The sequence below is a fragment of the Syngnathus scovelli genome, chromosome 2 (assembly GCF_024217435.2).
Source record: "Syngnathus scovelli strain Florida chromosome 2, RoL_Ssco_1.2, whole genome shotgun sequence".
Classification (NCBI taxonomy): domain Eukaryota; kingdom Metazoa; phylum Chordata; class Actinopteri; order Syngnathiformes; family Syngnathidae; genus Syngnathus; species Syngnathus scovelli.
In genome coordinates, this window is record NC_090848.1 from 18,444,944 (window position 1) to 18,470,629 (window position 25,686).

The following is a 25,686-nucleotide window of genomic DNA, read 5'->3' on the forward strand; positions in this document are numbered from 1 at the left end:
GTACAAATGGCCTCATTCAGTCAGTCACCAACACCTGCTTATGCAGCGTACGTGTGCGTCATCATTTCATTTTATTGGCATTTGAACAGCTTCTACGACGGCGATGAATTGCACCATTTAAGGTCATGCATTATTTACTGGGAAAGTCTTTTTTCCTGTGTTTTGTTGACGAAAATGGAATGAATTCTGGAGTCTTCATTCATAAGCTTTGTGTCTTCTTTTATTTATTTGCAGAAAACTGCTAAAGTCAGGAATATGAACCAAATAGCCAGCCAAATGAAACACAGTGAACCCGGTGACTCTCTACTTTGCTGTTTCAGGAGACACCACCATCTTTTACATATTTAATCTTTCCCACTATTTATATTTCAGAAACTGCCATGAATTATTGAGAAATCAAGTGTTTTGCTGTCACACAGTGTTCTTGTCTTTTGCAAACCGCCAGTCATCTGCACTGTCATCTTAGAGCGTTAGATTTTTTTATCGATGGATATACTGTTGTAAACAGCAAGCTACTGTGTGTGTCTGTGTTTAAGTCTACTATGTATTTTTGAAATAATGCAAAAAATGTTCCATCCTTTCTATACAGCTTTTATCGCTTCCAGCTTTTTGTCTGCAACATGTATCCTCTAAAATAAAGCACCAATTACCAGTGAACCTTTGGTTCCGTTTAATTAGTTATTTTATTTTTTAAATCACACTTGTATCAGTGTAAATAAGGGAGAAGAAATACAGAGAAGTAATAATTGTTTATGGTCAGTATTTTAAATGACCAAATCATAGCGTTTGAAGAAATGAGCTAGAGGGCACCATGATAATGAGCAAATGATTTAGTTTTGAATAAATCAAGCAGATTTATATTTCAAATAACTGGTAGCACTTGGCATTAATCACAACCCAATAAGTAGCTCTCGGGTTAAAATAAACATGGGTGCTCCATGGTTTGTATATATAGTACATTATACTGTATTCGTATGTTATTATTGTAATGCTGTTCTGTCTTCCTGTTATCTTTCTAGAGCTGTACAACACACAAACACAAGCACACACAAACACACAAACACACACACACACAAATACACGCGCACACGCACACACACACAAATATACGCTTGATCGAAATGAAATTAGCAGCCAGCTGTAGTAGCTAAATATAACTTTGTGGATTATCTTGAGGTCTATCTCTAGGCAGTAGCACAGTACAGTACTACGACCAACTGTATTCCCCCAAGACCCTGAAGGATTCATGCCGCCTCAAAGCAAACGATTTGTTTTCAATCTGCCTGTCTGCACGAGTTACGTACATGCTTCTGCTCTCAATTTGGAATATTTTTTCCATCAGTTGATGGTAACATACTGAGATTCCCCCCCTTATGCTGATCTTCCACCTTTCATTTTCTTTATGATGTGACCTTTCCTTAGGAGAATTTTTCTTTCTTTGCTACGTCCTCATTTTCCTTTTGTTTTGATGGACCCACATTTATTTCAGTGTGCAAGATATTTTGTGTCATTCGTTGCTCTCCTTACCTCAACCAGATGTGGTGTAGGGTTGAAGCCGCACAAGTTGCACACTTGAGTGTGACACTGCGTACATGAGTTGTAGTTGGGTGGGTCAGAGCTGTCGATGTTCAACTCTGTTTTACACAGAGGACAGTTCACTTTGGGCTTCGCTGGCTGCAGAGCTGCGGTGGGAGCCGTTGCAGGATCCTGCTTTAGTTCCGCCTTTTGCCCATGTGACGGCATTTGTCGAAGCTGCTGCCCTTGAGGTTGTTGTGGGTCTTTTTGTTGAAGGGACTGCTGTTGTGGCATTCCTTGTTGTTGGGGTACAGTCTGCTGCTGTTGCTTCGGTGCATTGGAACCCCCCATTTGGCTAGGTGCATGGGGGCCGCCCATTTGGATTGGAGGTTGAGGGCCACCCGTTTGGGTCGGCGCATGAGGACTGCCCATTTGAGTCGGACCATGAGAACCCCCCATGCCGAATGGTTTGGCACCTGAGACCCCTTGTTGTGGCTGCTTGTTGTCAGGGGCCGCATTACTGAATACCACCTTGCCTCGTGCGGGACTGGGATGCGCGGACGAGGTTGGTAAAGGGTCCACATTGATCAGGGTACTCGCTTGGTTGAGTAAGGAAGCGCCAAAGCCGAATAGCTTGGTCAGTCCATCCTGAGCAGGAGGATGGGCCTGACTCTGGGGCTTGTGAGCTGGAGAGGAGCCAGCGCTTCTGGTGTGGTCATGATGCCGTGCCATAGACTGGTGCATGGGAGAGCCACGACCTAGATCAGGCTGGGACGGTGCTTTTGTCAAGCCAGGGAGGGGTACAGCACCAGGGTGAGGGATTCTTGGACCACCAGGTTGGTTGGGACCTCCTGCAGAACCTCCAGCAGTTCTTGGATCTTTCTGGGAATATGAGTCAGACCTCATTCCCTGATGGGAAAGACCTGTCTGGATCTGGGGACCACTAGAAGATGCGTGACTGTGTAAGTTTTGTGAACTGTGAGGCTGTGTCTGAGGCTCTGACTGGGACTGTGGAAAAGGCTGCTGCTGAGCCAGTGGATACTGCTGAGTTTGGGGATATTGCTGACCCTGGGGACCAGACTGAGGCTGTGGATAAGGCTTCTGCTGTTGCTGCTGCTGCTGCTGACCCTGGTGTCCAAACTGGGACGCTGGGTAAGGTTGCTGCTGAGCCTGGGGTCCAGATTGGGACTGTTGGTATGGCTGCTGTTGAGCCTGGGGTCCGGATTGGGACTGTGTGTAAGGCTGTTGTTGAGCCTGGGGTCCGGATTGGGACTGTGTGTAAGGCTGTTGTTGAGCCTGGGGCCCAGATTGGGATTGTTGGTAGGGCTGCTGCTGAGCCTGGGGTCCGGATTGGGATTGTTGGTAAGGCTGCTGCTGAGCTTGGGGATACTGTTGAGACTGGGGATAATGCTGAGACTGTGGATGTTGCTGGGAATGATGATATTGTTGAGATTGGGGATATTGCTGGGAATGGGGATACTGCTGGGACTGCGGATGCTGCTGGGACTGTGGATGCTGCTGGGACTGGGGGTACTGCTGGGACTGGGGGTACTGCTGCGAATGAGGGTACTGCTGGGGCTCAGGATACTGCTGGGCCTGGGGATACTGTTGGGACTGTGGATACTGTTGGGCCTGGGGATGTTCCTGGGCCTGGGGGTACTGCTGGGACTGAGGATATTGCTGTGATGGTGGGTATGTCTGGGATTGGGGGTATGCTTGGGACTGTGAATATGGCTGTGACTGAGGGTAGGACTGATTCTGGCCATAGAGTTGAGTCTGCGGTTGTTGCGGCTGCTGTTGCTGGGTGGGCTGGCTCTGTGCCACAGGTTTGGGCTGGGCTGCAGTCTCTCGCTGTGTTGGCTGAGGTGCAGCCTGCTGAGGCTGGACGAGAGGTTTCGCTTGATGGGAAGGCGAATGGATCTGTTGTTGACTCTTTGAGCGAGGTGTGGTCATATCAATGCCAAGAGCCCTCTGCATCTGACAGTTGAGACATAGCCATTCCTGGACCTGCAAACAGAAAGCCAAAATGACATTTTAACTTTGCCCTCCACCTCAGTTATTAACATTTGAATCATTTGTTTTATTGCATTTGAGGCTACACAGAATTCCGCGACCCCCTGTGGGGACAAGCGGTACAAAAATTGGATGGGTGGATACTGTGGCATTGTATACAAGCTGCACATAAACATAACGTCACTATCGATGTTGGAGCTGTTTACAAAGCAAGACAAAGTTTGTTTACTTGAGTTGTTTTTATTAACTCAGTTTATCAAAAACAGAAAGCTCCTCATCTGATGCAATAAATGCACACATTTTCTGCTGCTTATACAGTGACATCCTACAAATCCAAAGGTGGACAGGAAAGATGTAAAACATGACAGGACTTATGATTATTACTATCACAGCAGACTCTGACACAAGACACACCTTCCACTTCAATACAAACCACGTGAATACTATATTAATTCAATTCCTAGCAATGACAGAGGGAGTGCATTGGACAATTTCACATAATGACCATCACTTTTTATTCCTTTAAAAACTGGCAACACATTTTGACCAGAATTGGAAGCTGAGCTCGGCCATAGGTGGCTATTGAGAGATCACTGCAACGTGGCTGAGAAGATTTTCAAACATAAATCCATACGGTCACGCACACAGCAGTTATAAATGAGACCCAAACAGATATAACGAGAAAGATTATGAAATGAGCCTCACCCTTCATCATCTCTCAACATCAGCTCTCCTCCTCCAGACGATAACTGATGCTTAATTAAAGACCAGGTTTGCCCTCGCTCACATCTTCTGACTTAAAAAAGACATACCCTGTGAAAAACCTCCTATGTGAAGTGCGTCGACCCGCTCGTGTTGCGTCTGTCCTCACAGCTTTGCATCAGCAGCTAACACTCAGCCACCATACCGACTGCTATTTTAGCATCTCTGCAGTTTGAGCACAGCACTGTAAATCTCTTCACATTGCTCCCATCCCCTTTTGTTCCCATAATGCAATGCGCAAACATACAGCACTCCTACACCCGCCCACCCCTCCACTCCACTTCCGAATCTCCCCCATAGTGTTGCTCCAACACACTCTTTGAGGATGATCAAGAAAGTATCTGCACAAGATTATGGTTACTGCAGAATGTAATTGCATCCATGCTGTACCACAATGAAAAAAAAAAATCATGCTTAGTTTTGAGTAATTTACCAACATGCTTATTACTGTGGTTGTAGTTTGTTGTGGAAAGGATATACCAGAGTATTGTGTCTAACCTTATAACCCTCAATCTTACAGCTACGTGTCAGTAAAAATAATAGAAACAGGTCTCAGCTGACGTGAGAATCAAAGAAAAATGTATTTTATTTCAGACAAGGACGCCAATCAAAATAATACAGGGGATAACAAACAACTGAACTGAATTTATTGGTTCTGTTAAAAACAAAATGTGAAGAAAGTAGACCTCGGAGGGGATCAACTCAGCAGTTAGTGAATCTGGTTTTGGTCTAATCATGTCGCGCTTCATTAACACCCCAGCCCCAAGGACGGTCTATCCACTTCTACTCCAAAAAACACATAATCCTGGACTAACAGAGATGGGTTTCCCACAGGGACCTATAACTCAATCACCCCCACACACACAAAATCCTTTCAACAAAAATGTATCTTCTAAAATTGTACAAAAATTTTAGACGTAAGGATGTCTGCATATCACATAAAACATCAGATATGTGAATATCATCTTTGAACTTTTCATCCTTCTATTTATGTGTGAAATGCAAATGAAAAAGGGGTCCAACAACACTCTGGAATAGCTTGAGATCAACCATAACAGGCTCCACTGTAAAGGAAAATGCTTTTATTGTTTTTGGATCCCATAATCCAAAAGTGTGACATCTAATCAGCGTGGACATCAAAACCAATCACATGACTTCATTACACTTAATGATTTGCTAATTTTCAAAAGTAGATTCTTTAAGAACCTTTACTTCCGGCTTTCCTGTGCAGTCCACCTCGCGCTTACCCGCATCCGTTTATTCCCACCACAAATCGATTGTGCATAGCAACAAGTCTCTATGTGAATTTGACACAAACATATGCACTCAGATGTGCACATACAAACAAACACACACAGGCAGACACACACACTCTCCTTTACTGTGGTGATCTCTCCACAAATTGGTTAGGGTTAGGGTTAGGGTTAGGGTTTTTGCTGACAAAACAATTCATGTGTGATCTGATTGTCCTATCTGTCAAAATAGTGTTCCCAATATCACAGAGTCTCATCTGAGAATGGAGGTGGGAGGAAGACTGTGCGTTCCATTGGGCAGAGTTCAGCATGACTCTATAATCCAATTTGTCATTAATTAGTCTGCAGACATAAAAAGATATCCAGAGAACTGGCAATAGAGCAAGATTCAATTGAAGAGCTAAAGCAGCACAATGAGGGTGGAACAGAACTCACTGCCACTGTTATGAGCCATCCTCTCATTAGATTCACTTTTTCTGCTCACTGCTAATAAAATGGCAATAGACTAATGAAAGTGATGGCAAGCATTGATGCGAATAGAAATGTAATAGAATGCTGGCTGTGAAGTGGTCTGTTCCTGTGGTTACAAAACATACACCATTGGTGCAGAGTGACAAGGAACTCACTTCAGTGGGTTTTCAAAATGGACCTGAATGTCTCGCCACATTGTCAGCAAGGAAAAAATTCAAGCAACATTTCCACGGAATGCACAATTAAAGTTACGTAAAGTTTCAGAGTTTGAAAGACGGTCTCGCATGATGAAAATTACTACCTCTGCATGCATGTTTTGCTTTTTCCTTGGATTCTGCATAACTATGGTAGCTACGTAACGTCAAGTTATATATCTAACCTGCACTGAAGTCCTAATTACATTATGTATGAAAAACTTGTAGGTCATAAATTTAAAATGATCAAATGAAAAACTATGAGTACTGAGCGTGCCTCTTTCTGCCATGTGACAATGTTTTCTTCCACCGGTCTGTTAATACTTCATAGCATCCAATCCGTAACATCAAAAAGAGACACGATTTTCCATAAGCCACGGACCCCTGCATATTCCTATTGTTCTGTTGCTTTTATTATGTTTTAGAGTGGTTGAGCGCTTTTTACACCTGTGCACCAGCTAAAACTTTAAGCAGATAAAGTGATCATGATTATGTGATACGAATGTACGGCCAATCTGCTGCAAATTTCTTCTTATAATTTTATCACAATCTTATGACTAAGGACAAATTTGTTCATATGCTATATAATGTAAGTTTAAAAATGCCTATAAAATTAATAAAAGTTTAGTCGGACCCTCGATTGATTCTTGCCGAATTTTGTTATTCCGTATGGAGCATGTGCCCCTAATATGCATGTGTTTGACTAGCAAGGGTCCACTGTGATTAAGAAACATTGGTGTTTGATTTGATTTGATATGTCATTATTTCGAACATATTTAAAACACGTAAAGAGGAAAAACAAAACAATGAAATATAATAAATAACACTTTAAAGTGCCATATTTAAGTCACAGAAAAAAACAACAACGAAGAATGTTCGAAAAGGAGTAGGAGGAAGCAGAGCTTTTTAGATTCCTACCCCTTTCTCACTTAATCGATTAAACTAATATTTCGACATATAAATCAATAAAACAGAACACAAGTAGACACAGTTCCAGACTTATTTTTCTGTTTCCTTTTTGCCTGTGTGTAGTCAGTTTGGCTATTTGTCTTTTTTCTCATACATGTTAGGAAACCAGTTTTTATACACTTCGAAAACAGTTTTTATACACTTCAAACCAGTTTTTATACACACACTTGGTAAACGAATAAAAAATTTCATTATAATTAAACAAATTAAAAATAGCAATTAACATGTTAAATGAATTGTCTATGAACACATTAGTAATATTTCATGTATGTTTTATAAAATGTACTTTACAGTGTATTTATATGTTTACCCTCTGAAACAGCCAAGTGACTACCTAAAGTGCAACCAATTGTGCCCTAATACAAATTTAATAATCCCTTTTACAGACTACGCGGTGCCAGGAAGAAGTGAGTGACGACATCACCTTATTCAATTTAAAGGTGGGTGTCTAAGTATACTGTAAGTGGGATAACACGCACTGAACCTGTTACCATGACACACGTCACAAACACGAAAAGCATGTGTTAGAGGAACTTCACAGCCAATATCATGCGCGTCACCGGGGCGCATATTTTTGAACAGGCATGAGATGACATCATAGAATCTAACTGCAAAGGACCAAAGATGCTGGCAGGTGTCCAATGCATGTTAAAAGGTAGTTGTCCTGTTTGTATGATAAATGCTTTACTTCAAGGGCACCTCAGCACATTTAAATGGCTCCTCATACATGAAAACCATCCTGCAGTTGTTCCCTCGTTCATTCGATCAAGCCATGTCACATGAATTTGATGATATTAGCACTCTAAATGGAAATAAGGGGCTTGTGTAATCAATACGAGACTGTCCCTGTCGACATTTTATGTATAACACATGTCAGAGTGCCCTGAATGTCGCTTAGCCTGACACAAAAGTGCACGTGGTCACCACTCATTAGGTCCCTCACTGGAGCATCTTTTAACCTGCACTTCAATGGAAAGCATGCATTGTTATTTTTTGGTGTTTTTGTTTGTTTGTCCTCTCGTGGCTCTCCCATATAGGTATGAATTGGAACCAGCATTTAACTGTGGTGAATTCAAACAGGATATATTAGCAATGGGAGTGTTCCTCTAACCTGGTAGATTTTTATATTTGCTTCAGATCTTGTAGGTGGCCTGAAATAACATTTTTTAACATATTATTACTCTGAACTGCTCTGGGTGATGTCAATGGCACCATTGTGCGCTATTATATTGTGTTTTCATCTGATGATTTCTAGTATTGCAACTGTGTCAAGAGGTGGATTAAGCGGGGTAAATCCCAACTGTGCCAAACACGCAGTTCACCACTGCATATTAGTACGGTTGTTTGCAGCCTATAATTATAATCTCAACTTTGAAACTATTGTGTTAAGGTATAATTAATAGCATTTTTCTGTACATTTGAAATAAAACAGGCCTATAACAGCTATAGAAAGATTAAGTTGGACCTGAAAAATCAAATGCAAGGCATTCAGCAAGCAGATGTGAATTGATAACTTTACTACATGGACATTAATCAGGGTAATGGATTTGATATATAGTCACTGCTCACTTGTGTAATTTAAGATAGTGAGGCAGTATCATAAAAATAGATGACACTGCCGGAACACACAAAAATGTATTCAAAGTTTTAATAGGCCCTCTGAATGGCTGGTGACCAGTCCAGTAGTAAGCTGGGACGGGATTCCACACACCTGCAATGCTATTAATAGTGTAAAAAATGAATGGCTGGATTCATACTTAACGGGAAGCAATGACTCAACTACAGCAGTGATGTATGAATAACATAATTCTTTCAGTGCTCTTTTGGGCGAAATTTATTTAGCATTTACTGGTTCAAGCCCCAAGGTGCCTGAAGAAAGTATGACCAGATAAAGACTTGCTGTCTTGAAAGATCCATTATTTGAACACTCAAAGATGGTGACGCGGTTCAAGCAAGATTCAGAGTGTGGTAATGTAAAGTAAGCAAGTACTTGAAGCTGTTTGCGGTCAAGTGTGGCAGTCCAGAGTGTAATACAATATAGCCCATTACATACTGGACCGTATGCACGCACACATACAGTGCCAAACACTCAAGCACACACACTCACAATTGGCCACACTTTGTGCACTGCATGGCTCCACAGGCTCCCGCAGGATCCATATGCACTTACATCTTGAAACCCACACACAGCATTTACGCTAATAGACCTGTCCATCAAAATGCTGTAAATTGCTTTTGGGCTCAGGAAAACAAGCGGGCAAAGAAATGTGGAGACAACTGACAAGGACTGCTCCAGTGTTAGCGTTAGTTCACAGGTTTCATCAGGAATGGTTTCACTTATTTAGATTTGTTACTTTTTCAAATCTCTGATTGAAACATTGTGGAACATAATAATTAAAACCGTCAAGACTGACTGATATTTCCCAAAAACATGCCTGCATGTAAAGTTGTGCATTTTATATGCCATTGACCTTTTGTGTGGATAATATGCATTAGAGCTGGAAAAAATAATATTCAAGATTGTTTTGATTTAAAAATGAGTTCATAGTTGAGCTGAGATACTGAAATTTAGGAAACACGATTACTCATTGATCGTGTATATGTCATGGTAATGCTTAACTTTATTTATACTTTAATATGTACTTGTGGCTAAAAAGCAAAGTGCAAATAGCGTCTGTCGCCAAAATGGGAGGTGTAGTTGACCAGCTTCTCAAAATATCCAGTTTGTCCTTCATTTTGTTTTTTTCCCTCTTCTTTGTGGCCTTCTGCTTCATGACCCAAAAAAACTGTTTTGTTTTTTGTTTTTTAACACAGTGCAGGATATTTTATGTGGAGCCTTCAAACCTGACTCAAACCTGACACAGGGTCACAATCTGTCTCTTGGATTGGATCGGTATTTTATTGTATGTATGGGACAACACTACTAGAAATGACACTGCGAGAATATAAAGTAGTTAGTGTCCAGCTCATAAATTAACTCTGCCCACATAATAACTCAACACATTGGCATTAGTAACTAAACCTATGGCAACAAAAGCGACTACAAAGTCTAAAGTTAAAACAACCACAACAGAAATCGTATTACAATATAATTTATTTGGGTGCTGCGCCACCTGTGAAAAGCTAAAATGTTTACAAAGGTTTGTACTCACTTCTGTCGGATGAACAGTGAGTGCAGTACCACTGACAGTAGACATTGAGTGGAGGCTGATATGCAGAATGACTCCAATGAAGGAACAGTTTGTCTTTCTGGCTTACTTGACTTACAGACTAATGCACTGATCAATATTCCGCAAGCTGGAAGGACGTTCCTGGGACTTTTCCAATAACAAAGCACAGAGATTCACTTGCTAGTTATGAAAATGCACACGCATATTAGTCATCCTTCAATGCAAGAACGGTGACCTCTTTGATTAACTGGAAATAGACACCCGATGACTATTGACCAGTGTTTTCCACATCTAATCAATTGAAAACTAGTCCGTATGAGGCACAGAAGTGTATTTTGGAAGTTGTCAATCACACATTCAAAAGTGGGAGTCACACTGGCTTTGTGAACTTCACTGACTCCCACACAATTACACACACCGCGGAAATAATAGCTAGGCAAAGTGCGATCAATGAACCATAATTGGCGCCTCGCAGGTGCTGCACTCTCCAGCTGTGTGCACAACACTCTCGCTATCTTCCTCTGCCTCCATAGCGAGCAGCAGGAGCCACTGACACACTCACGCACAACCGGTTGTATTATAAAACATCTCATATGCCGTGTGTGTACTTTCACTAGCTTGCGGAACAAAATGACAGTACAATAATATGTGTGTGCTGATATTGGGAACAAAACACTCACTTTAAGGCATTTGCACTTGCACTAATTTCCAAGTCATCTTTCGATTAGGCTGGTATTATTGAAGACTCTAAATATGTTGTCTACGGGTAAGAATGATTAGTGGTCTGCATGTGCCCTGCGATTGACTGGTCACCCACAACTTAAGCGGTACAAAAAATGGATGAACACCAAACACACATACCCACCTCTCTTTCCATTGAACAACCTCAAATGGTTCGATGGTATTGATTAGGATCGTACCGTATGTTTCCTAATTAAAATCTGTCTCAGCACTTTGGAACAAACCCAGTGTGATCGCAGCTTCCCTGCCAACCGCATACACACACAATCAGTGGCAGTGGACAAATTGTGAATAGACAAGAAGATTGTGGCTGGATAGATGGGTCTGTTATAGGCGGATAAGACTTTTAGTGTGATAAAGTTGCAGGGGGATTAATATGAATATGAAATATGTTATGTGTAAATGCAATTCCAAAATCCTGTTAAACTACTACTAAATCAGAAGAACGGAAGACATGATGGATTCTAAAATTCCATTAAATGTTTAATTGATGAAATGTGTCTACATCAAAGCAATTCATGAGGCTGGATGGTCTTTCTTTGAATTTTGTGGTCTGTCACATTTAATCTTCCTATAACACATTTATTGGTCTTCCTCAGGATAATTAGTTTGATTATCTAAACAGTATACAATACACAGTACAATATGTATCCTTATTCATCTATCTACATATGACAGTGACAGGCAAAATTGTTAAGCACGCTTCCATTGCAGTTTCTGTAACATTTTTGTCTTACATTGCAAAATACCTGAATAAAGGTTGGGGAACACTAATCTCGAATATATTGCAATACGTACAGCATATGCAGGAATCACGCAACAATTTAGTTTTACATCTGAAGTCATAAGCCGTGCCTCCTTATGTCATCCAATCAGCTCTCAACCCCACTTTAGTGTGACCTAGCCGTGTCTCATTTATGTTAGCAGTTCATGTCTGCTTAGACCCGAGTGTAGCTCAGCGTAGTTACAAGAATATGTCTCTCTAATTAATTCTGTGTGCTTTTCTTGTGCATGGTTATTGCTTTCTTTGTTCAATGCTAAAGGTTGTTATTAGCTTGCCACTGTTGTTTTGCTGTATTTGGGTACAGCAGTCGCCACAAAAGGGTGTCTGTTGTGTGGGAGAAGGAAACGGGAGATAAGACATCTCCCTTCCAGTGCAGACCTGTTTGCAAAGCTCAGTCAAAACAGGGCGTTATCGCACTGGGGCAGCAGCCAGCCAACCTTTGGAAATCCTCCTGTAGCTTCTAGTTATGTTGCTCTGCCACCTTCATGTCCCCCCTGTGCTGTGATGTGTGAAAAAGCCCACATTACTACTTTTACTTGTGATGTTGGGAATAGGTTGAGTTAGGGATGGGTTGACAATTTTTTTTTGCATAGCTGCTGACATGACTGCATCGAGGAATTAATTTACAAAAGACTCAGGGGTTATATTAAGGTGCCTTGCATGGACTCGTCACTGCAGGTTCAATTCTAGCACAGATCAGGCAATGTTGAGAATAATTGTCAACTGTGGCCATGTGAATCCCTTTGAGACGTTTCTGTGATTTCAGTGTGGGAAATTAGCAGCTGTTTGAAAAGTTTATAATAACAATAACGTCAATGTTAATTTTCGTTTGCCCATTTATGTCATGTTGTATTATATGCTATCGTAAAGTGGCTGGTTTGATTAAACACTTTGATTCTCTTTGACTTTATGCGTCACTTTTGCAGTAAGCTTCAAGTAGAAGCACAATTAAAATATTTCAGTTTATTTGTCACATTGGTATTTTCGTTTTGTCACAGTGGAGCTGCAGCCTGGCTCGAAAGCCCCGGCCGGCGCCATCCTCCCTCCCATCTGCAGCCATGTGAGTGCCAGCAGAATACATTCATCATTTAAAACGCCTCATTAGGAATTCCCGCGCTTGAACTGCTGGGCTTGCAGCTGCATCCTCTGGTTGCGGATGTGTTCAAGTCAACGTTTGTGTGTTGGTCAAAGTACATGCGTAACCACACACGACATATGCATGTGTTTACTCGTCGTTGTGAGAGCGTCCTGTCCACCTGCTTGACTAAAGGAACTTCTCATAGGTAATGCATGTGAGGAGAGAACCCTCGACTCTCTCACCTTCTCCCCATCTTTACGCCCCCCTCCTCTCTCTTACCTTCCATCTCATCCTACTTTCCCAGAATAGACATGATTCTCTCCATGCAGGAGGAAAAATAAATCCTCCTCCCCCATCTTTGGCACACAGCTCAGAGGGGTGTGAGGAAGGGCGTGAAGATAAATGAAAGGAGAAGAAGCAGGAAGATCACGATAACGAGCCATAAGGGCACCCTTATACTAGAGGGAAAGGGAGCGGAGAGGCAGATAAACGTTAATGTAGTGCCCCCTATAGGTTTTAGTCACTGTAGCCTCCTTCATAGACCGAAGATACAAACGATGTTTTGACATTTTAACAAACCATAATATTCGTATTAAGAGGAATGCCACTGAGGTTGTAGGATTTGGAATTTGACCCAAATTTCTAGACTGTAAACTAGCCTTTCATCGCCTTTCATTTTGAGGTTTTGCTACTAAAGATTGTGGCAGTCCAAAATGCCTATAAAAAAGGGGGCATGTCATTGACAGTGTGTATAAGAGTGTGACTGGTTGTTTGTTCATACATACACTGCAACTGACAGACGACCAGCCCAAAGTGTGTCTTGTGTCACATGTCTTGAGTCTCATTGTCATGATCATGTTGATGGCGTCACACAATTTTCCGGTTTAGTATTTGAATAAAGCTTCTCTTTTTCTCTAAATGGAAAGAAGTAGCAACCCCCATTTTCACATACACACATATGGTTTGAGAGAAGAAGGAGAAAGATGTGAAGGGAAAATAATAAATGTGAATCTGAAATATCAAAAGCAGCGGACAAAAAGAAAATGAATCATTGATTTAGTCACAATGCCATGCATTGAAATAGCGCTGGAGTTGCTCATTCCCGGCACATTACGTGAAAGGTAATTGCAAGCTCAGGAAATGACTTTAACTTATCACCTGCGGGGATGACTAATATACAAAGTGAGCAGAATACTTTGTCTAAAGTAAAATCGCAAAGGCCAACGTTTCTTTGATGCATGCTACTGGGATTTGAAGGATGACATCTCACTGTTTAAAATATGTGGGAATAAGAAATGTGTTGCAGTTTATGAATAATCAAGTAAACATCTTATTTTGGAACAAGTGGTTAGAGTGTGACAAATGGCTGGATAGGTAGCTGCGGTCACACCTCTTAATCAATGAATTCATTGATAAGTTGACTTATTGATCCCTCAATCTTAATTGTTCATCTTCGAAAGATACGTATTTGCGATGATTGTACGCAATGGAATGGGAACAGTTTAAGAAAAGGCCATTTTCTGCAGGCTTGAATGAGTTTGGTGTGGAGCTTGCACAGAACCCTTACCTCATCCTCATCAAACACCCTTGGGATGCACTAGAGCTAGAATAATATACTGTTGCCAGAAAAAAAGTATTCAAATTAACTCACACATTTGAACATAAAACATGTTTGACAGGCAGTGAAACCTCAATCTGCAGATTTTTTTTTTGCTGAAACCAATTAATCCCTTCTTTTCTCTCCCCTCTTACACGCGTAACACACACACACGCACACACATAAGCAGACACACATCTCTGTCAGCAGCCATGTGTGCACACTGAGTCTAAAATTAGCATGCACTGTGTTGAACAACAAACAGGCTGCAGGGAAGAAGACATTGTCGGCAAAAGAGTCTGATGACAAACGGCAGCGAGAACGAGAGACAGAGGAAGAGAGACAGAGTTGAATGAATGCATTTATATCGGAAATAGCAACAAATGATATGTTTATCTTTTCTTCACACATACAAAGGCCAAATTTAGCATTGTTATCATCATAATAGAACTCCATGTGAGAAGAGTTGTCGTAATGTTCCTAAGTAAATAAAGGTTCAATAAATAACACTGCAATACACATACTGTCCATTTTTACACACTAGAGGCACTTTGGTTAAAAGCAGACATTCTTTCTGCTGGGATGGCTCTACCGATGGAGTGGGTCTGATATTTCCCAGAATATTGGTTGCTCAAGAAGCAAACAAATACAATATCATCAGTTTGCATTACCAACACTCCAGGCTGCTAAATGGGTTTCCCATCTCCCAAGTTAGCATAATTATACACAGTGAGTGATTGCTGCCTTTATTATTGACTCTACTTTGATGTAATGCCCTGTGAACTGACAAACTTTAATCACTTGGTTGTAACCATTGACCAATGCTATCTACCAATCTATCCATTTCATATTGCGCTTGTCCTTATTTGGGTCAAGGGTGAACTGAAGCATAGCAGACTATATGCAAGAAACAGGGAGCCGAAGGAAACCGGAGCATCTGGAGAAAACCTATGTATGCAATCACGGCGAGAGCATGCAAACTTCTCATGAGTCTAATTTTTACGGAACGGGTTTATAATTTGACTGTAGTTACTTTTCAGATTTTATTTACTGACTAGATTTTGGGGCAAAGCAAAATTGGGTGTCTTTGGTCAACAATAAAATAATTCCCATAGATTTTGCAATGTGTGATATAGTACATACTATAATAGTTATAACAGAGTAGTTTGGGCTTCACATATAAATAAATATAATAAATATATTGGACATTGGACAGCGACAGTATGGATATCAGATGGTGTATCCAGAGGCGTTGCACCTGTTGGGGATGTGGGTGTTCAAGCACCTCCACTTATCCCAAAGGGTCAACACCCACACGTTTCCTGCTGTTAATTATTCAACGACTAGCTTCCACACAACAGCTTTTTAACATCTTTCCCAGATGTTATTTTTCAACAACAATAAGAGAAACATAAACGCATCAGGGAGTGTGGGCGTTTAAACATTTCTCATCCATATTACTAAGAAGCTGCATCTCTTGCAAAATGTTATCCATTTAAAGTGATAAATTGGCGATAGCAGTGCACGATGATGGAAATGGCTTCATGTATTTCATCCATGTTTCAAAAGAGACATGAGCATCCTGTAAAACGCAGGTGAGCTCAAAAACATAATCATAATCATAATGATGGGGGACGGGGAAACGTTAACCTCCATATGTAAGTCTACGTGTATAATACATGCATGAATGTCTATAACATGCTGTACTACAATTCCAGGTCAAAACAATCAAATAACAGTCAGCGACCCATGTCACTAATGAACTGAATCCCAACATAATCAAAACAAGTGTAATCTCTTGCTGATCCTCTTAATTGGCATCACTCTCCTCTCTGCTAAATGCTATCTGATGTTATGATGTGACATGTTATGGATGCAAGTAGCACTTATTAGATTACAGGCTGCAACAATGATGCTGAGGGCTCGTTTCCAATTTCCAGTAACTTAGACCGGCACAGAAATAATTTCCAATCAGGTTTTACAGTATAACAGTAATGTGAATAACAGTAAAGTGCGATTAAGCAATGGTGAAGGGGGGGTCTTTACTACAACAATGATACTGAAGGGTCGTTTCAAATTTCCTGTAACTTAGACCAGCACAATGTAACTCCCAATCAGGTTTTACAGTACAGCAGTAATGTGTATAACAGTAAAGTGCGACCAAGCAATGAATTGAAATAATAATTTATTATATTATTATTATGATTATTATTATTACCAAGGCATATGCAAGCGCGACCTACCTCAGTGAGGTGTGGGTTTGGGTTGAAGCCACACTGGTTACACACGGTGGCCTTACACTGGGTGCAGATGTTGTAATTGGGCACAGCTGGTGGGTTGGAGAGCTCTGTGGTGGTACACACCGGACACAGTTTGCTCTTTGGCATGGGCGCGATCTGTGGCACCGAGTAGGGTGAGGTGGGTGTCACACCACGGTCTGGTGACACCGAGGGGGAACGGCCAGTTCTGGAGCCGCCCGAACTGTTAAAGTCGACTTGCAGGTTTCGTCTGGAGGCGTGCTGGCCGGGACTCTGCCCTGCATGGGCCCCCATGCCAGCCCCGGCTGAACTGTGACTCATCCCATGGCTTGAGCCCTGTCCAGTTCCGGACCCCTGGCCTGACTGCATGTGACGCGGGGAGGTTGGCGTGTCATGGGCGGCCAGGCGATAGGGCTCACCGCTTCTCGAGCCTATTCCACCTCCAGTGGCCATTCCTCCTCCCATCCCACCTCCCATTCCTCCGCCTCCCATCCCACCTCCCATTCCTCCGCCTCCCATCCCACCTCCCATTCCTCCGCCCATTCTGCCTCCCATTCCTCCACCCATCCCACTTCCTAAACCTCCTATTCCTCCCATCCCGCCTCCACCTTGAACTCCTTGCTGCATGCCAAGTTTGGGGCTACCCATCTGACCCATTGGTCCCCTGAAAGAGAAGAAGATAAAGAAGACAAAAATTAGACATCAAGTCATTTGTACCTTGTGTGAGTACAAATCGTAAGTGGTTGATTTTCAATACGTTAACATTTGCACCTGCTGCTCGCACAAACTATATCATAATAATAAGCAAGTAATCCAATGCTGGGTCAATCTAAACACGTCCTAAAATGAAAAGAAAACCAAACACAAATGTGTAGTGCATGTGCGTGTATGCGCGTGTGTTAATCCTATTTCAAGTTTGTTCCGTAACTGTATGGGAAACTGATTCATTTAACATAGTACTGGATGAATAAGCAATTAAGAATCCTAAATGTCAATGTTTGGTAGCCAATCCCATTATCTTCTTACAACCAGATTGACAGAAACAGTATTGAGGGGGAAAAGCGCAAAAATAATTAGTCCAGGGTGCTGATGAAAGCTGGGAAAGGAACTCACAACAACCACAGGCACAGAGCAATTAAAAGGGAGCATAGCAGGCTACACACACACACACACAAACACACACACACACGCACACACACGCACACACACACACACACAGACACACACATCTCGCATGTGTGAATTGCAATCGCAGTGGGCCGAATGCGGCCCGTGTTCAAATTTCTACCGGCCCCCAGCCTCTGGCATAATATTAAGAACTTGTCGTCCCTCAGCACTGCCAACCACAGAAGAAAAGAAAATGTACAGAAAAAAGGAAATTATATTTCACCAGAAGATGGCAGCAGACCTGTTCCCGGGTGCTTTCGGAAATATGCTCCAAGCGCACGCTGCCTCTCCAAACACACCGACCCCAAGGTCGTGTTAGGTGTCAAACTGAACCTCTCGCTGCATGACTTTTGTGTGGCACTTTCCAGAGGAAAGTTCACAGAGAGGGCTGTTGCTTCCAGGACAAGTACAAATTGGCATATTTTTCTTTCCCAAACAAAAAAACAACTGTGTCTGCCAAGTTCGTTGAGAGGCTGGCTGTTTTCTAAAAATTCGTTATCAAGAAACACTACCAGATGAAACATGCAAACTACAACGTTCGTGAAAAATTAAAGAAACTGGAAGCTCAGTGTAACTCTGCGTGGTAGCTGAATTCTCACGGTATTTGTGAGCTCAAAAAATATACGACACTCCAACTTGTCCTGAGCCTGCTGATTTCCTCCAAGCCGGTCACTAGTTGACCGGGCCAATCACAAAGCAACAATGTTATTGTTGGTGGCATATGAGGCTGCGATGAAAGCAAGAAGCGCTGAGGCCGGGGAAAACAAACGAACCAACCAAACTGGTTGTAATAATGCATGGGCACTGCAATTAATCCTGTTCTTGAGACGTTACTCACAGCTTCCTTTTGGAAGAAGAGCAACGAGAGATGCAATGTGAATTTTTAGAGGTTTGCGCTTCTATAACTTCCCGATTAGGACTTCCCTTGCCGTGATTGCTGAAAACGAAAGTTTGGTAGGCTGCATAAGTTGCCACATCGTCCAATCAGCTTGAAGTATTGCACTCAATTGTCCCACCTTTCCTGAGCATATCACAGTGGAGCAGTCCCACATTGATACTGTGAAGAACTCTGTCTGGGGATTCACATATCAATCTGGCTCTTGCCAGGTTAAGCTAAGCGGTCAGCCCCCAGACATTTTCACCTCACCAAATCTGCCCCACTTTGCAAAACGTTTGGACACCCCTGCTGTACATAAAGTGGCATCCCCTGGCGCCCCAAGCAAGAAGGTAGTTAAGGGCCCTACAACAAAGGGTGGGGTGATGAATTGGACCAAAATACCAAAAAGATTATGTATTTGTGAAGAAGTAGCAAATGTGCTCCTTCAGATTGTTCTTGTGTGTGTTTCGGTTGTACGAAAGTAGAAACCAAGAACTTTAAGACATCAAATAATAGTATTATATTTGCGCGCAGGAAAACATTGTGAGGGAATTCTGCTATGTATGCTTTGTGTGCACACTGTCTCATCATGTGTGTATTTGATAGAGTGACTCAACGAGAAGCTCAAAGCTCCACTAATTCAGGCAGCTGGGTGATGGCGGAAGAAGACAGAATAAGAGGCTTAAAAAGCTGGTGAGGGAACCACAGTACAGTAAGAAAAGGATAAGCTTTAGTGCACAGCTGGAAAAAAAATAGTTAATGTCTAAAACTTAAATACAGCAGCAACACGTCTACACAATCTTGTGAGATCCAGTACAAGAGCTGGATTAAAGATTCTGTTGTTATTGTTTTGACAAGAGAGCCTCGTCCTGCTCATGTCTCGGGATTGAGAAGGCGGTTACAAGTTTGATGTGAGCAAAGTAAACACAATGATGCCATCTTTGCAATCTTTTGCCGTGTGTATAAAATGGGAGAGGAAATGAGCAAGATGTTTATCTGCTTTAGTGGTGCTGCAGCTGCTTGAATTGATCTTTTCCATCTCACTTTGCTGCATCAGCTGACTCATCTACTGGCCAGTGGTTACACAGCCAAGGAGGAAATAATCCAAGTCAATCTTGCATCGGTCTCACATGTTTGTGGTACAATTTGATACATCTAATCGGTAGTGATGCCTTTCCTCAGCTTTTCGTGCACTTTCATAAAGCCGCACCTTTTCAGAAACTATAAAACTTCCACAGTAATCATGGAAGATCTTTTGTGGAATGGACTAAACGTACACTACCGATATACAATATGATGATATGATGACATCATATTTGTCAAGGGTTGCAAGCGGTTGTCTTGAGAAAAAAACATGATGTGCATAGCATCACTGAATACTACATAATGCACAGCTGGAACTCTCCGTGGACAAATATCGGGGAGTCCACCAATTTTCTATGCAAATGAAGTCTTTAAATGACAAGACTTATGATTGAAAAAAATATTTCAAAGTCTTCCGAACTTTGAAGTCATGTGTAGTCGATTACAAAATTACATTTTGAACATTGCCATGGCAACCAGATCGACTTTGTTGGTCCTTAATAATTGGTGGACCGGCCAGGATAGCTTTCACATTATATTGGAGCCAAAAGTTACTCTTCTGCTTCTTTACCCCATTAGCAACATAAATAAACAGAATTGCTCAATGAACCATGAGGCAGTTTGCAAAAAAAACTAAAGGCTGATGTTAATGACGGGCCCTTTCATCATTTACTCAGCCCAAAAAAACACGATAAGGATTGCTATATTGAATCATTAGTCTAAATTCAATCTAAAGGACCTAATTGGAAAGTAAATAGAAGCACCACCTGAATGACTATTGAGACAGCCTGTTTTCTGCATTGCTTCTGAATAATAATTGTCGAAGAATGCATTGTAAAAGACCCAAGCACAAGGTGTTGCACATAATGCAGAGCCATTCATCCAGGCCATTCATCCGGGCAGCAATTACATCACCAGGAAAAACAACATTTACGCATTTGACTGCAGCCTGATGATTTACACCACAAACAGGCTGACAATTTTGCTAGCCGGCCTTTCACAGAAAATGAATGAGCCAGACGGGCAAGACAGAGTGACTCAACTGCCTTGGACCCTGAAATGAAAAGCCATGACAAATGGCGGCAGGTGTGAAAATGATCTCAATGAAGTGCAGCAGAGTGAAGAAAGGGATGGTCTGAAATAATGATTATGCTTAGCATGCACCACCATATTTGAAAACCGACATCTCTGTCATTCTGTGCCACCATGCATGTGCCACATTGAGTTGCCATCCAAACAATCTCTTCCGCTTATCCAAGGGCGAGTCGCGGGGGCAGCGGCTTAAGCAGGGAAGCCCAGACTTGCATCTGCCTAGCCGCCTCGTCCAGCTCCCCTGGGTGGGATTCAAAAACGTAGGGTCCAATTTTCCTTCCTGAAGCAAGTCTTCTGGAGAGCTAACTTTTCTTTCTTTTGGTTTTGCTAGGCGTCGTGCTGGTAGAATTTGGCGGAAGGAGGGTGTTTGCACTTTTGTACGCTAAGACGGAAGTAGACTTTTCCCAGCTAAGCCGCACCGTGTCCCTCATTTGCGTCAAAATCTGGGTGATTGAATCCCAAATCTGTAACCATCTCGTATTGTGTGAATGTAAAATGACTGCCACATCCTGGCACTCCAGATCACACATCCCTCAACAACATAAAGAGGCTCTTTCTAGTGGTGGTAATGTAATATAAAATAAAATGGAACTCTTAAGATATAAAGATGCATTTGCATTAGTTTTCATGCAAGGTGTATTAATCAAGAGAAGAATAAAAATCTAGACCGAAAAATGTAATTAGCATCTCAGAAAACACATATTAGTAAAATAAATGTTTGCATTAAACTACTACTTTTGAACATTTGAATTAGTGTTGGAAATGTTATGATGACATGTGTTTGTTTTGGCTGAGATGCAAGTGTTACTGCTGTATATTTCTGCGCTGCACGCGCCACGGACAACCAAATGATACACATGCAGATGTGTTACAGTGAAAGGGGTGCAAACAGAGTTGCAGCTCTTGAGCTGAGCAATGGGGGACGCTGCCTTGCTCAACCGCACCTCACCAGTAGTGAAGAAGCACACTAGCTTACCCGTATTTCCAATAACATTTGAAATGTATTGGTATTCAAATAAAAGCTGACATGTTCACTGATTCATTTTCATTGGAGATACTTTGGATCAATGCACACGTGTTCAAACTGAATTGAATTGTCAATCATTTTAACACAATCAGACAAGTCGGCATAAAGCTGGACTGGGAGATGGTGAAGATAAATCCCATTCGCAACGCAAACCTTTGAACACATTTGACAAAATGACCTAGTTTTGAAAACTTACCCCTGCCAAAAAAATAAATAAGTCTTGCCGACTATAATAACATTCAATTTCTGTCTTCGGTGGTGCCAATCCTTTCACAGTAAAGGGAGCCATAAGAGCTAAGTGTCACTTTGCTGCTAAGGGACCATCTCAAAGTGCTCAGAAATACTCTTTGTTGTTGTTACTTACCTCAGCTTGAGCTTTGAGGATTGATTGTGCACTTTTGACTCAAGGAAGATGTTTTGCTACATTTTTCTTGCAGGGATATTTTAGCATGCAAGGCATGTATTTCCATTAATTAAGTCCATTGTATTGCTTCAAGTGCAGATGTTTTTCTTGTGTGTGAAAAATCCAATGAGCCAACTCTATGGTAGCTTACAAGCCACACTCCACTGCCCCATAATGCATTGTATTAATCACATTGCAACTTCATTAGTACCAAAAAATTTGAATGCAGTGCATTTAAATTACGAAAAATATCAAGAGCTGTGCAATTCAAATTCTTGGCAAGAAAGAAATGATGAGGTTGGTGGATAATTTTACTTTACCACCATCTTTGGGTAAACCACAGTGAGGGCGAAGGGACAGACAGGGTGGTAAATCAGTGTAATGTTGTGGAAAAGCAAATAGATGAATCTGAAACTCATTTGTCAAAGTGCTTAACAAAACAAGACGAAAGGCTAATGGGAGTCAACACAATAAGCTGTATAGCGGCGATGTTGTTTGCATACTTTCCGAGCTATAGCAAAGCGTACATGCATGTGAATGGGCGGCAAATTCTGGTCGACAACATAATGAGAAAACATGTCGTGACCTTCACAACTGCAACGAGGGAGAATAGACGCCAAGCGCAGCGTATTAGCCTCAGAAACAAACATGGAAGTCATGAGAAGTTGACACATTTCTTTGTGAACAGTGCTGTTCATTTTCTGTGGTAAAGCAGCGAAATAATCACAAACTACATAACTGCACTGAATTACCACCTGACGACATATCACCAGGATTTAACGCAAATGCGTGGCACCGCAAGGGCCTTTAGATCTCCACCAATGCAAAAATTCAAACCATTCAAAATAATAAGCATAATATTATTATTTTTTATTTTGTGTAACAGTCGAATTGTTTTGCAATAAAATTTCCAACAGCACTTAACAAGGTTGCTGTTTTGGCTCAGAGTTACAACATACATCATTTAGGGTGCAGCAGGAAATGATCTCCTTTGACTTATTTGTCCCCAATAAATATTGCACCCTGTACTGGTTGCCAGCCAATTGCAGGCACACACATAGACAAACGACCATTTGCTCCCACAATCACACCTATGGGCAATTTGGAGTGCTCAATCGGCCTACCATGCATGTTTTTGGGATGTGAGAGGAAACCAGAGTACCCGGAGGAAACCCACACAGGCACGGGGAGATCATGCAAACTCCACACAGGAAGGCTGGAGCCGGAATCAAACCCACAACCTCCGCACAGTGAGCCGGACGTACTAATCAGTGTTCCTCTCTTGTCACAATACAGTTTGACAAATTTCAGTCTTGTAACTTGTGATTGTGATTTTTTTTCTATTTGTTCATGATTATATGTTCACAGAGATATAGATCCCATATGGGCATATGCAAATACAGACAACAAAGTGGGCATAAACCAGCCCGGCATGAGTGAGTTGAGTCAGATGGAACATGAACACGTGACACCACAGCAAGCAAATGTTCTGCTCCATATGTGCTCTCTCTCTCTCTCTCTCTCTCTCTCTCTCTCTCTCTCTCTCTCTCTCTCTCTCTCTCTCTCTCTCTCTCTCTCTCTCCTTCTCTCTCTCACTCCCTCGAAGTTCCTTTCACTGAGCCATCTGGACATCATTGCTCTTGATTCCCGTCTTCATTTTCTCCCCACGCCAATCCAGACTTCGCACATTCTTCTCATATCCTTATTTGTGCCTTTTATGTATTTTAGTGCGGCTCCGACTTGAAGAAAATTAGGTCTCCATTGTTTTGCGCTTTTATGCACTTTTCAGTCTTGCCCAAATCACCACCGATTGATTGGAACATTTTATTATGAATATATAAATTTAAGAAATTGCTGCTTTATACACTTTTACTGCAACTCCACCTTAATTGCAGTATAACATTATTTGTTATTTACGAAGCATATTTTTTTCCTATTTCTCCTCTATTATATAGAGTTGCACATGAAAAATAAAATGTACAGTACATAATGCCAACTCTTTAAAAAAATCACTACATATTGTACACATACAAATGTACAGTATATAATGCAAAAGGTTTTTAAAAAATCACAACACATTTTTATTTTAAATTTTGTTATTGTCATGCACTTTATGAACCTTGTGTTGGATTCATACAAAAACAGTCAACTTTGTTTTTCAATTAGAAAAAAAAATTTAACATGAAGCTACCTTATTTTTGCATACTTTTTTGTGGCTAAATTAAATGTTTTTGGCCAAGAATGTCAAGCATGTTTGTTGAGTGGATCTCTGTGTTTTGAAATGTTTAGATGAGAGAATGCCGTTAATATTTGTCAATTGTGGGGTTGTGAAGCCCTTTGAGACTCTTTTGTGATTAAGGGCCGTACAAATAAACCTGACTTCTATTAAAACATTAAAGTTCCATCCATCTTCTCTTCTGCTATCCCTCACTAGGCTGGTGGATTTGCTGGAGCCTCTATATGGAGCTCTGGAATATAAAACTACAATGTTCGTAAACATCGAAATGTACTACAGGAGATATTCCTTGGCAATATTAGTGATATTTATTTTTCTGATGATAATATGTCAGACTTTATTTTCAGTTGGCTTTTTCATGGTTGGCCTTTCGTTCCCTCTGTTCCTCCCACCCACTTTCCTCTATTTCTATGCCCTTGCCAGAGTGGTCTTTTCCATAGCCTCGTTTCTTTTTTTCCCTTTATTCACTGCTCTTACCCTTTTAGCTCTGTATAAGTCTATCACTCTCTTCCACCCTTACATCTTTGCACTTTAGACTGCACACGACCAATACAACAGCGGGGAGGTGGAGTTACTTCCAAGCTGCTTGTGATTGGTTGAATATCTGTAGGGAGTCAAGCTTCGACAGCACATCGTAAACGTATGTAATAACCTGGACTGCCAAGGCCTCTCACGAATGAAGCCAGAGGGCAGCCATCTTGCGTGAACAAACTTACTGACAAATTCTGTTTGTTTTTTGTGGAAAACATTGTTGTCAGTTTATACCAGCATCACTGTATGGAGTGACCCTCACAAAGAATAAACTTCACTTGCTGCATCCACCATTAGAGAATGTTATCTCATTTTGTGAATTGTGACTCACAGAGGTTAGGTTGACATTTCACAGAGATTTTTTTTTTTTTTTTTTTTTTTATGTGGTCTTTCCCATCTGACTATAGTAACAGAAAGCACAAATTCAGCTTTAGAATTCATGGACAAAGCAAGCATATGCAACAT

The 25,686-nt window shown here is 41.5% G+C and overlaps 1 protein-coding gene across 2 annotated transcripts in view; it reads right to left on the bottom strand.

The window, feature by feature from the left end:
* The window catches only part of bsna (bassoon presynaptic cytomatrix protein a), a 68,187-nt gene that overhangs the window by 40,095 nt on the left and 2,406 nt on the right, over positions 1-25,686 (bottom strand). For both annotated transcript variants that reach the window (XM_049754887.2, XM_049754886.2), the window contains exons 2-3: positions 16,791-17,469; positions 1,528-3,522 (exon numbers count right to left, since the gene is read on the bottom strand). In XM_049754887.2, the coding sequence (XP_049610844.1) occupies positions 1,528-3,522; positions 16,791-17,469 (2,674 nt within the window). The remainder of the gene's footprint in view (positions 1-1,527; positions 3,523-16,790; positions 17,470-25,686) is intronic.